At 30.9% G+C, this 12,994-nt stretch overlaps 2 protein-coding genes across 2 annotated transcripts in view; both read left to right on the forward strand.

Annotated features, from left to right (window-relative positions):
- The window catches only part of LOC139511917 (protein-associating with the carboxyl-terminal domain of ezrin-like), a 29,094-nt gene extending 17,674 nt beyond the window's left edge, over nucleotides 1-11,420 (forward strand). The window contains exons 6-15 of the mRNA XM_071299076.1: nucleotides 30-107; nucleotides 688-827; nucleotides 1,630-1,832; nucleotides 2,319-2,459; nucleotides 3,381-3,478; nucleotides 3,925-4,058; nucleotides 5,100-5,773; nucleotides 6,743-7,050; nucleotides 7,115-8,596; nucleotides 9,854-11,420. Of these exons, the coding sequence (XP_071155177.1) occupies nucleotides 30-107; nucleotides 688-827; nucleotides 1,630-1,832; nucleotides 2,319-2,459; nucleotides 3,381-3,478; nucleotides 3,925-4,058; nucleotides 5,100-5,773; nucleotides 6,743-6,802 (1,528 nt within the window). The 3' untranslated portion in view covers nucleotides 6,803-7,050; nucleotides 7,115-8,596; nucleotides 9,854-11,420. The remainder of the gene's footprint in view (nucleotides 1-29; nucleotides 108-687; nucleotides 828-1,629; nucleotides 1,833-2,318; nucleotides 2,460-3,380; nucleotides 3,479-3,924; nucleotides 4,059-5,099; nucleotides 5,774-6,742; nucleotides 7,051-7,114; nucleotides 8,597-9,853) is intronic.
- The window catches only part of LOC139511923 (putative protein-lysine deacylase ABHD14B), a 140,412-nt gene that overhangs the window by 71,801 nt on the left and 55,617 nt on the right, over nucleotides 1-12,994 (forward strand). The window lies entirely within an intron of this gene.

Below are 12,994 nucleotides of genomic sequence, written 5' to 3' on the forward strand. Positions count from 1 at the left end.
TTCTTAGTTTTTAAATGTTGTATTTTCAGTAATGATTTATTATCTTTATCAACATTCCTACATCATATTACATTGAAGAATAAAGATGAAAGAGAAGATTTCTACAGGTAATTTGAGAATTCCACAAATAGGAACTAAATAGATTTGTGGAACTTTTAAATCCTTTATTTCTTTAATCTTAATATTAGATATGATGAAAACATTTTGGAGGGAAATGAACTGTAAAATTGTGTAACTTAATTAAATTGCTGCAGTGACATAAAGTGACCACTTCTGTTGTCTTGCGGAGTTGACTTTCTCAAAATTTGGTGCCATAAAGTAAAACTCTTTTGAAAGATCTTAATAATATTCATCAAACTTGCACAGATTCTTATACTTGATATGAAGTTGTGCACCTGATACTTAAAGATTTTTGGGGTTTCCATATCAATACTTGGACTCTTCCATTTCGGCATATATTTTCTGGTAGTTTATGCTCATTTAAATTAGAGGACTACCTAATATTAGGGTTTATTTAAATATAGCTGATTACTTTAGTAATAAAATATCCATAGTTAATAAAAAAAAAACTTAATTTTTTACTAAGTCATATTTATAAGAAGTATTTTTATGTTTTGAATCATATGCAAAATAGTATACAAATTTACCATTTGAAAGGCACCTTTTTGAATTACTCTTTTTTTTCAGAAATTTACTCCAAAGACTCCAGTCTCTACCTGAAGAAACTGTAGGAAAACATCTAGTCAAACCATTGTTATGTAGATTTGTATTACTAGACAAAACAGCAAGGGAAATTGTGGCTCCTCACATACTGACTCCTCTCAGAGGTAAATATATATAGATTTGTATTACTAGACAAAACAGCAAGGGAAATTGTGGCTCCTCACATACTGACTCCTCTCAGAGGTAAATATATATAGATTTGTATTACTAGACAAAACAGCAAGGGAAATTGTGGCTCCTCACATACTGACTCCTCTCAGAGGTAAATATATGTAGATTTGTATTACTAGACAAAACAGCAAGGGAAATTGTGGCTCCTCACATACTGACTCCTCTCAGAGGTAGATATATGTAGATTTGCATTACATAAAATTGAGAATCGAAATGGGAAATGTGTCAAAGAGACAATAACCCGACAAAGGGAAGAAAACTGAAGGCGACCAATTGCATTGGGTCTTCAATACAGCAAGAAAATCTCATACCTAGAGGCGTGCTTCAGCTGGCGTCTAAACAAAAATATGTACTAGTTCAGTGATAATGGATGTCATACTAAACTCTGAAATGTATAGAAGAAACTAGAATTAAAAATAATATGTGAACAAGATAATTAAGGTGGTCAAGAAGTTTTGACTGATGGTACACAGACACCTCAGAAATTGAAATGGAATAAAATAGTAGACAAAATAGAAATAAGTTTGTTTCTTGTTGCCCAATTCATCCCTTACTTGATTTGACTACACATTCAATTTAAAAATGAAAAATTCAATTTATGTCTCTTTTACTTACCTTGACTTTAATGGAAAACATTAATGTACTTCTCAACTAGGTGTGTATTTTGAGTTTCATTATATTTCTGATGAACACAAATTATATGCTTCTGTTTAATTATTTTTATGTATTTTATAGATTTCAGCAATGGAAGATTGGCTCAGAGAAGGGAGATAACTCCGGTATTTTCAGAGTCCATTTACAGATCATGTGTCATTCCAGAGTTATATAAAGCTTTCTGTTGCCATGAAATAAACATAAGGACTTTATTACTCAAGTATTTTCCATGTTATGTAGATTTATTTGATAAAGAAAAGTTGGAAGATATCATTTTTCCACAGGTAATTACAAATCTACCTCATCTTTACAGCAAGTTCAAAACTACTATTTTTTCAAATATTTGTGTACATTTTGTATTTATATGAAAAATCTGCATATTTATGAAGTGTTGTTTTTAGCTCAATCACCATGTTATTATACAGAGTTCTCCAAAGGGCCTTTTTAAAAGTATCATGGTACCCTTGTGCTATATTTTCTACCATGGTGCTGTCTTAGGATTTTATTATAGAATGTAAAGGGGCCAGGGTGCTAAATTGTTTTGGAAAACCAGTGATATGTTAATTTCCATGGTTCTATTTAAAAATTCTGTGGAGAACACTGTTACTGGTATATACAATGTTCTCTTGTTTTGAGGTCTAGGCATTAATCCAAGCTCAGCTAATATAGAAAGCAAATGTTTTACACAGTAAAAACTTTGACAGTAACTTAACTACAAATTAAGATATATCTCTACTTTATGAAATTGCCATTACCAATGTCTTTTGTAGATTTTACTAGGTATAAGAGATACAAATGAAGAGTTAGCTGCCCTTAGTTTACATTGTCTAGCAGACATGATACCCATACTTGGTAGAGATGTAGTTATTGGAGGGCGAAGTAAGACATATTTTATTGAAGGCCTGCCAAAGGTAAGAGAAGGTTAAAATATGCAACTGATTTCATCAGTTCAAATCATATTGCTTAAAAATAGTTTAATGTTTTTAATTTATTTGTTGTGAGTGTAATAACAACATGTATATAAAATGTTGGCCAGTAATTATGTCAGATTAAAGTTATCAGTGGTTGATTCTGTGTTGTCAGAAACTACTTCATTTCAAAGTAATTAAATTAATTTGTTAATTGGGGGCATATCCAGGTCTAGAAAAGGGTTTAATTGTACATAATGGTAAATGTACACATACTGTGGATTCAGTTATTTTCGTGGATTGCTGAAAACTGACATATTCCTGGATATTTGATTTTGTGGTTTTGTTAATCTCTGTTTACAAATAAAATTGAGAATGGAAATGGGGAATGTGCCAAAGAGACAACAACCCGACCATAGAAAAAACAACAGCAGAAGGTCACCAACAGGTCTTCAATGTAGCGAAAAATTCCAGCACCCAGGGGCGTCCTTCAGCTGGCCCCTAAACAATTATATACTAGTTCAGTGATAATGAACGCCATACTAATTTCCAAATTGTACACAAGAAACTAAAATTAAAATAATACAAGACTAACAAAGGCCAGAGGCTCCTGACTTGTACAGTCGCAAAAATGCGGCAGGGTTAAACATGTTTGTGACATCTCAACCCTCCTTCTATACCTCTAGCCAATGTAGAAAGGTAAAATCAAAGCCTATTAAAATATGTTATTTGTTGAACATTTGAATTCTTGGTTTACCTGCACCCACGAAACCCAAAGAAATTGGTATCCTATGAATAATAATGTATCTTCAGTACACATACCACAAACAAAATTTTTTTCAACCAAAGAAGAGGAATGCTACTGATTAGAAGATACGATATTGAGAGATAAATCTTTAGAAAACCCTTTTTTTCCACTTTCAGAATGTAAATACAAATCTTCAAGAAAAAGATCCTGCCAAGAATATAAATGGTGTGATTGGAAATGGCAAGGTGAAGTTAAAGGATCTAGCTGCAATGAGGTATTGCAAAAATAAGACAAAATAATTGTAAATTCTTGTCCAATAATGCACAAAGGAAAATGACAAAGCCAATGGTTTTATCCTGTGAATTACTAACATGTTTGCTTTCAATTTGGATAAGATGCCACCCGTAAATGCACATTCCAAGAAACCAATGGTTTATTAACCAAAAGTTGTGCAAATACATAAGGGCTTACTTGTTTAAAAGATTCATGAAGTTCCTAGCTACCAACAATCTTATAATATCCATTTAATCTCCAAAATCATTTAAAAACTGATGTTACATGTTTCATTGTGTATATACCCTATGTTTATTGGAATAAGTTTAGAAATTCTACTACAAATTGAAAGAAGAGTATCAAATTAGAGCTATAAACTTAATTCACCAGTGTTTAGCTTATTCACCAGTGTTTAGCTCTATTCATTATCTTTTTATTTGCCTTCAGCAAAACCAAGACAGAGAATAATCAAAGCTCACCATCAGACAGTAAAAGTAAAGAAGAAAAAATGAAAGAAGCAAGAGAAAGAAGAGAACAGAAAAGACTTGAAAGACAAAACAGAAAGAATTCATTTACAAAAGGTGAAAATCATAATATAAAGAAATCTTCTGCTCATAATATAATGGGATAAAGGAATAAAAGAATGTGTAGTTATAAAACTAGGTTCAACCCACTATTTTTTTCTTAAAATGTCCTGTACCAAGTCAGGAAAATGGCCATTGTTATATTATAGATCGTTTCTATGTGTGTTACATTTTAATGTTGTGTTTCTGTTGTGTCGTAGTTCTCCTCTTATATTTCTTGCGTTTCCATCTGTTTTAATTTGTAACCTGGGTTTGTTTTTTTCTCAATCAATTTGTGAATTTCAAACAGGGGTATACTACTGTTGCATTTATATATAACTAGTTTACTGTAAATTGTCTCCTTCACTGTTTTCATTTGTCCAAAAGAAATGATTGAAGAACAGCAAAGGAGTAGGTCCGGTAAGGACCGATTTTGGCCTCAAATTTCAGGTTCATCTGACGAAAGATTTTGACCAATTTTTAAACACTTAAGTGTCTATTTTATTTGAATTAATTAGTTTATGTGAAAGATTTTAACAGATTTAGTCATTAAAAACGATCCGATTCAAGCTCAAATATGAAAAATCTACCTAATATACTGAAAAATGTCACTTTTCAGATGGTTTTTGGTAAAAATGAAAGTGGCCGCATCCGTGTTCATCCTCAACCTTTATATATGTTATGCATTATCATAAAATACAACTTACATTTCAATATTAAGGATGAACACGAATGCGGCCACTTTTGTTTTACACGAAAACCGTCTAAAATTTAACTAAAATGCTAGAATTATGAGGATTTCAGTAATTTAGCATGACTTAATGGTGCTAGTACCAGATATATATGTGCATTGTATTGTCAAAAACAGCCCATATTTATGTAGCAGAAGCATTCTACTGTCCAATAAATAACTAAAGGTTTACATTTTAACAATTTTGTAAAACTGCTATATTTTGGGGCCAAAAAGGGGTCTTACTGAACCTACTCCTTTGATTTGACTTAACATTAAATTTTGGATGCTGTGATAATATCTATAGTATTTTCTTTTTTAAATTTTAGCAACATCTGATGAGAGAAATAAAATTGACACCAGAGTTTCAGAAACAGACAGTCATTTAGATAATTTAGTCAAAAGTCAACCTGTTGACCAGGAAATTAACATGCAACCAAATCTTATAGATGACATTCAACCAGAAGTGTTCAGTACAGACAAAGATGATTGGTCAGATTGGGAGGATGAGAATCAATCTCTTAATGATGATTGGTCAAATTCATCACATGATCGTGTGACATCACCAACAAATTCTAGTGTGGCCATAGAGACAACACAGTCACTTTTCTCAAATAAACTTCATTCCCCCAATAAAATTCCTCCTACTGATAAAAGGACTGACTCCATGAGATCAAAAGATAATGGCATTAATGAAAATACAAGTAAATCCTCCAGCAAAACTAATCATTCTGTAAAAAAATCTGGAATGTCGTTAAAAGGGAAAGTTAAAACTATCAAGCCTCAAGCTAACAAACCGCTTGGTGCTGAATTTGATATTCATAGTGTGGAGATAAAGGTTCAGGCTCAGAAAGAAGAGGATTTTTTTGCAGATATGATTCCTGAAATTAAACCTATTACTCCAAAAGAAAATTTGTCATTAAGTTTATCTGAAAGTCCAGTCAGTGGCAGTAAAACTGAGAAATCCTCCTTATTTGTTTATACAGAAGCTGAAGTTGACAAGGTTAGTATTGATTATATTTTTTAACCATACACAATTACCATGCTAATTGTTATGAAAAATTGGTAATTATTTCATTTAAGAAAAAGGAAATATGGTATGATTGCAAATAAGAGTGGATGTATGAATCTTTAGGTGACCTTACTGCCTTCAACAATGTGCAAAACCTATACTGTAAAGTGAGGTTAAAAAGACTGACATTACAAAATGTTAAACAATTCAAATTATAGAAAACAACAGCCTGATTCAAGCTGAATCAATCAACCAAAAAAATAAAAAAAAATTATGACTGACAACAACCACTGAATTACAGGCTCCTGTCTTGGTAGAGCCATATAATGAAAATGGTGGGCTTACACATGTTTGTGATCAGGAGTGTTCAACACTCTTTCTACCTGGGATAGAAGTGTAAAAGCATTACATAATACAATGTAAAAAATAGTTGGTAATGGCTTGACTCATCAGATTGACATGGAGCACAAAAAACAACTTACAAAAAGACACAAAGAACTTATTTAAGAGAATTAACAGTTACTAAAATCTAGCTTGAAGTAAAATTATAACTGATAATTAAATCCTATTTCCCGAAACTAAAATATAGCTATCACATAATAAGGCATTTAAAATCAGGATCTCAAGAAAGTGTAATACATTGCCAGTAAAACTGCATTTTCAACCCTCATGCAATCTTATTGACGCTGTTCAAAAGTCTTAAATTGATTGAGAGAAAACAAATCCGGGTAACAAACTTAAACCAAAGGGAAACACATCAACAATATGAGGACAACAACTAAACAACAGAAACACAGAAGTGCAACAACAAAACATTTTAGATAACAACTGCCATATTCCTGACTTGGTACATGACATTTTAAGAAGAAATGGTGAATTGAACCTAGGAACCTAGAAAGTGGTCATACATTACACAGCTTAAAACTGTACAATCTATATGATTTTATTTCTTTTTATAAGGACACAAGTGCTAGTGGATGGGGTGATGATGATGGTGGATGGGATGTGGAAGGATTTTAAAATGAAATTTGTGGGTCATTTTTAAACGAACTGCATTTATTATTGTGATTCATGAATATTTGTGGTGAATTTATGGATAATTTTTCCTAATCTGAAATATTTTTGGTATCCAAATAATGTTGGTATCTTTTGGTATTCAAATATTTTTGGTATCTTTTGGTATCAAAATATTTTTGATAATTTTGGTATCTTTTGGTATTCAAATATTTTTGGTATCTTTTGGTATCAAAATATTTTTGATAATTTTGGTATCTTTTGGTATTCAAATATTTATTGGTATCCAAAATACTTTTGGTTTTGTGGTGTTGATAGCTGTTTGTGATACATTGTAAATTTTTATTTTACTATTAAGCCAAAAGTAGTCAGCACAGATTGTTGCTGCTCATTTATGATACATGTCTGTCATCTTTTATCCTAGTCTTTATCACATTTTTATGTAAAACATGTTTTCTATAAAAGTATTTATGTTCGGTTATTTTGGTGGCTAGCTTTACCTAAGAGTTGAAAATAATCAAATTTTAAAAATTGTTTTAAAAAAGAAATCCAAATGTTTAAAATGAGGTTTCTTATTTTACTGTATTTGTAATGAAATCATTTATGGATGAAAACCTTGATATTGCACTTTTACAGGCAATTGAAATTACTGCAGATCTTTAGAAAGGATAGAATGACTAAATATTAATTAAAAAGTCATGACAATCTTCCCTGTTATGTATTTATTTTTTGAAACAGAAGAAATTAACAAATAAACATGATAAAGATTATTTTAAAATAAGGCTCTAGAAAAAAAGTTTATCAAAACTCTTTGTAGGACTTGGGACCTATAAATATTGCAAATTTTAACCTAATCTTTATCCCCCAAAATTAACCTAAAGAGTGTTTCATAGCAATTATAAGTTGAAACATAGATATACTATTTTATTCATCAAAGGATTGTTCATTAAACAATGGATCCAATCTTTCCAAATAACTGTTATGACTCAGTAGTGGATCAAGGGGAGGGTTCTAGGGTTGGAACTCCCCTTTTTTTTGACGATTAATGCATTTGATTGGGGACATATGGTTGGGAACCCCTTTTGAAAATGGCTGGATCTGCCACTTTGGCTTACCCCATGAGATAACACTTATGTACTGACAGGGCATTTAGTTAGAAAAGCAATTATTCAGTAAGTTGGTACTGTCACCGTCTGTGTATTGAAATGTTATGTTATTGTGTAATGATTTATTTTCTTACTTTAGTATTGTGATACTGTCAGCTGAGGGAACAGCAATCATTTATTTGCTGGGTTATTTTTAAACTATATAAAAAAACAAAGATTATATCATGGGTCAATTATTAGTCATGGTTATCAGGTTTCATCTATTTTATAAGAATCAGTGGAAACTTTTTAATTTTTATTATGCTAAATTTCTACTACACTATTTATAATTTTACATGGATGAGCCCCCACAAAGAAAATGATACTGTCATAAATATTTCTCTTCCTTCTTTACCAAAGCAAGTGAGGTAAAATTAAAACAAATTTCTTGAAGTCTTTTTTCATGGGGGATCCTTGAAGAAAATCACGGTTATTTCAATGGTAAAACACCGAATTGTGCTGGTCGTTTACTAAATTATGGTGGTCAAAATCTTTGAGGTTAAATTTTACCAGAAACTTGCAAGTAGATGTAGCCTAACTTTTTAAAGATTGGATCAATTTTTCCTATTTTATGAGAAATGAAGTTCCTGCGTAAGAAAACTGGACAGGATTTTAAATAGGCAATTAGTTATCACAATAGTAGATTTAAGCTTAGGCCAATTAAAATTAATTGATAGATTTTCATCCCCGCCCGCCCCTCTGAAATCGTCCCGCCCCGAATTTTTTTATTTTATAAAGTTTACGATTTCCGGATATCGTTCATTCCCGTTACCGGTAACCGTTAAAATTTCGTTTCATCCTCAAAGCTTCCATGTTTTAAATTTCGGTTTTGTACCTCAAGTAAATCTAACAAAAATGATTAAGTCGACCTTTCCGCTGCTCTATGATGACAACATCATCTTCCGAGAGTAAAGATTGATAACGAGAATGACGTGAAATATTGGTGTTAAGAGAAACACGCTGTTTCCAAGACTGCAACTCGCGGTATGTCACAAATTTCTGTGATTAGAAAACTGGGGACTTTTTTTATTTATGCAATGACTTTGTCTCAGGAAATTTAAAATGTAATTGATACCCAAAGCGCAAGATTCGTGGAAACCATTGATACAGAAAACATGACTGGATTATAGATATTGAAATACAAGCACGAACTTGTCAGATTTATGACCGTTTATTGAAATTAAAAAGTCGACTAACATATATATGCATTTTATTTATGCAAGCCCTTTGATTTTACCCATGGCTGTCTTTTTTATGTTGACAAACAGCAAATGTCCCAATACACCCAAAAAGAGTCATTAAACAACAACTTTTTTTTTTTTATTATTAAGTTCATGTTTTACATGATAATTTTATTTTCCGAGGCATCTTGCATATAAAGAACCAACCCTATTATTTTCAACACTCTCTGAGTTTTCATTTTATTCTGTACTCATAATAATTGTGTTGCATACCAATGCATTTGCTTCATTTTATGGGAATACAAACCATTGTTTAGAAACCCAAATATATTTGGTGTAGGAAGTCTAACTGAAGAGAGTATTTCTCACACGTTTTTGATGTTAAGTTTTTAAAGCCGCAATTAGATATATTTATTTAAGGATTAGAAAAATTATGTAAGATTCCTCATACTTGTGTATATAAAAAAAGAAGATGTGGTAATGATTGCCAATGAGACAACTATCCACAAAAGACCAAAATGACACAGACATTAACAACTATAGGTCACTGTACGGCCTTAACAATACATGATATAAGCTTATTATTACACTTGCATATATGAAGAACTTGTCACAAAACATGCAAAAGGGTTTCATATATAATAAAATTTAAAAAATAAAATCCTCCCACCCGCCCCATTTTTTTCAAAAATTTGGATGAAAATCTACTAATTAATTTTAGTTGGCCTTAGCCTGTACTTATGGATGGAAAATAAAATTATCATGCAACTTTATATTAATAGAACAGCTCAAAAGGCTATTTGCCAATTCCCGTAATTGACCCTGTAATTAGAGATCCCTTCTTTAGTTGTCTCCCTTATGAGGGACATTAATTTTTATCTACAACGGAGATCTAGCAGAAAGAGCAAATCTACCTGTGCCTAATGTGAGAAATCTATAAGGTTTTCAAATCTTTTAATTACATTAATTTGTTGTTCAACTAAATACGTTTGACATCAGAAATTATTTTTCATGAAAAATTAGTTAAACCGCCGGTACATCACTTTTAATTCATTATGCTTTGCATTGGCAAAAGCCAATTTTGTCCGTTATGGAACCAGTCTACAATTGACAAAGGGAAGTAATTTGTTTAAGAAGTGTGTAACAACAGAATCAAATCGGTAATTGGCAAATGGACTATTGATTATTCTTTTTATACACATGCCAATTGTTATTGGAATTGTACTGTACACACGGTTTGCTCCTAAGCATTATTATTTACACTGAAAATTTATTGAATAGATAAACAAAATGTTTGTCTTATAATTTTTAGATTAAATAAAGGGTTGCCTTTAATGAGTACCACTATTTACCTTTCTTCTTTGTAAAGAAAATGATGACGATGATGAGTTAAACTATGGAAAGTAAATCCAGAAGTTATTTGTTGTAGCAAATGTAGATCAATTTACCAAAATATGTTTACCTAACTAATGAAATTGTAAGAACATCTCCATATAAGTGATGTGATCAGAAAATATGTTTGGAGTTCTTTAAATAAAGTAATATTAATCATGTCAAATTTTTTGCATACCGCATATATAAATATTGTAAATAGTACTAATTAAGAGTACATTTACTGAATGATACAAGATTGTAGATTCTGCATAAGTATTTCATTGTAACCATATTAGAATATTGCTTATTATGTCTTTTTTTTCTATAAATTATAGAGAAGGGTAAAACTGAAAAACAGATAATGTGTTCAGAATTCATTTAGCATGCACAAAAATTGTTTATATAATGGTTCTGTTTTACATTCATACAGTTAAATTCTATTCACTTGCATTTATTTCCTGTGTGTTCATGTCTTCATAGTGCTTTTTTAAATGGCACCCAAGGCCCCAGAGAAAAAGATTATATCCAGACAAAGAATGATGTTCATAAGTTTAGTTGAAATTGATTATTTTTGTATTATGCACTGACTTTTTTTCTTTGAAGAATATCAATAAGAAAAAAAATTATTTTACTCTATAGAAGATAATAATCTAAATGCTAATATAATACACAAAAAAAATTATATAGATAGGACTTTATAGGTTTGAATTTTGAAAATAAAAGTAGTATTAAGGCCATGATAGATTATTTCCATACACATTTGGTGTATTTTTCTCATTTTTTGTTAAGATCTTTTTTTACTCTATGCTTGCAATACTTAGAAGATTTTATCATGTTATCACGAGGCAATATATGTTTCTCGGGAATTATCTATACATATTTTAGGTACTTTCTGTTCTTGTTAATAAATATAGAATTATGTGATTTTGAGTGTCCTGATTTATAGTCAACACCATAATAGTATGAGGAAGTAAATTCTGTAAATTCAGAAATTTTGGTGCTCATTTATTATTTTGATTGTTGCCCAACGACCAAAATGTGGGATTAATTATTGCCATTACACATGTTAAAGGAAATGCTGCATGAAATTCAAAATTCATTTTTTTATTATCTATTAAAACTGAAAATAGAAATGGGAAATGTGTCAAAGAGAGATTAATCCAACTAAATAGCAGAAAACAGCTGAAAACCACCATTGGGTCCTCAGCACAGCAAGATAATCCTGCACCGGGAGGTGTGATTCAGCTGGTCCCTAAACAAAAATGTGTACTAGTTCAGTGATAAAGGACATCATACTAAACTATGAAATACACAAAAGAAACTAAAATTATACAAGTCTAACAAAGGACAGAGGTTCAGGACTGGCGCAAAAATGCAAATGATCTTTGACACATTTCCCATTTCTATTCTCAGTTTTAATAGATAATAAAAAATTGAATTTTGAATTTAGTTATACACAACTAATTGTCCTGAAACTACATAAATGCTTGTTTTGGGCCCCTTTGGGTTCCTAATTCCTAAACCTTTGGGACCATAACCCCCAAAATCGATCCCAACCTTCCTTTTGTGGTCATAAACATTTTGTTAAAATTTTATTGATTTTTATTTACTTATACTAAAGTTATTATCTGGAAACCATCTGTCTAAGGACAACGCTGACGATGACGACATGATACCAATATACGACCAAAATTTGTTTAACTTTTGCGGTCATATAAAAAGGTGTTTATAATGACCACAGACTTTCAAAGATATGCAATCAACTCCAATCCAAGGAAAAGGATTTGGACAAAATACAGTGAGCAAAATTGTATGTCTCAAAATACAAATTGAAAATTGGTAGTTGTTTTCCAAGTTCCGGAATAAACAATATATGACAACGGTTTAAATATATCTATACAGAATTTTCTATGCAAAGTAAAGAAACCATAAATTTGTCTTGTTTCACCCAATAAATTAGTAGATAGATGTTGAATACCACTTTTTATTTAACCCCTGCAGGCTGCATTAGGTAGAAAATCTGAAGAGGAATATATGTTCATATGACACCATGCCAATGCTTACACAGTCACATATCAATGTTCTGTAAACAGTGAAAATGTAAATCCATACCCTAATTTGAAAAACATCTTCAAAATTTCACAGCATAATGAACAGTGTAAGAACTCAAGTTTTCATCAGATTTAAGAAAAAAGGAATTCTTCTTTTGTTATAAATTAGATCCATTAGTTTTCTCAATTGAATCATTTCATAATTTTTTACACTTGTCACTACTGTAGGTGTAATACCACAAAATCACATCCGGTTGTATACAAAAATAGGTTGAAAAAAATATTCCCTTGAATTTGACAGTTGTATGTAATTAACCCTACATTTTATTGCAGAAAAACATTTCTGTATCATAAACATATGTCTTGGGTATTTTTCAAAGCACCATTATTTTCTTTATTTGGGATTTCTATAGAATATTTTATAAACTTGAGGTTACATGGATACTA

This window comes from Mytilus edulis, chromosome 2, assembly GCF_963676685.1.
Source record: "Mytilus edulis chromosome 2, xbMytEdul2.2, whole genome shotgun sequence".
NCBI classification, from domain to species: Eukaryota; Metazoa; Mollusca; class Bivalvia; order Mytilida; family Mytilidae; genus Mytilus; species Mytilus edulis.